At 58.5% G+C, this 357-nt stretch overlaps 1 protein-coding gene across 1 annotated transcript in view; it reads left to right on the top strand.

Moving 5' to 3' along the window:
• The window catches only part of ETH_00041600 (uncharacterized protein), a gene marked incomplete at both ends in the record, with an annotated part of 630 nt that overhangs the window by 100 nt on the left and 173 nt on the right, over positions 1-357 (top strand). Inside the window, one exon of the mRNA XM_013374897.1 lies at positions 1-355. Within this exon, the coding sequence (XP_013230351.1) occupies positions 1-355 (355 nt within the window). The remainder of the gene's footprint in view (positions 356-357) is intronic.

Consider the following 357-nt stretch of genomic DNA (forward strand, 5'->3'; position numbering starts at 1 on the left):
CAGAAGCAGCAACGGCGGATGAAACAACTTTCTCCAAACTGAGGTTTTCGCTGCCTAGCTTGCCAGAGGGACAAGCGGAGCAGCTGCAGCAGCTGCAGCACACGCAGTATACGCAGCAGCAGCAGCAGCACATGCAGCAGCAGCAGCAGCACATGCAGCACAAGCAGCGACTGTGCATGCCCCACAGACTGCAGCAGCAGCAGCAGCTCGAGCAAAGCATTGCTATCTTTGCTGCGCCCAGCAGCAGCGGGCCTTTGAGCTCCCGCATAGTAACCTCCCTTGAGCTCCACAGCGCTGACAACAACAGCAGCAGCAGCAGCAGCAGCAGCAGCGACAGCAGCAGCAACAACGGTCAAA

This window comes from Eimeria tenella, genomic scaffold (assembly GCF_000499545.2).
Source record: "Eimeria tenella Houghton genomic scaffold, Eth_scaff2361, whole genome shotgun sequence".
Lineage (NCBI taxonomy): Eukaryota > Apicomplexa > Conoidasida > Eucoccidiorida > Eimeriidae > Eimeria > Eimeria tenella.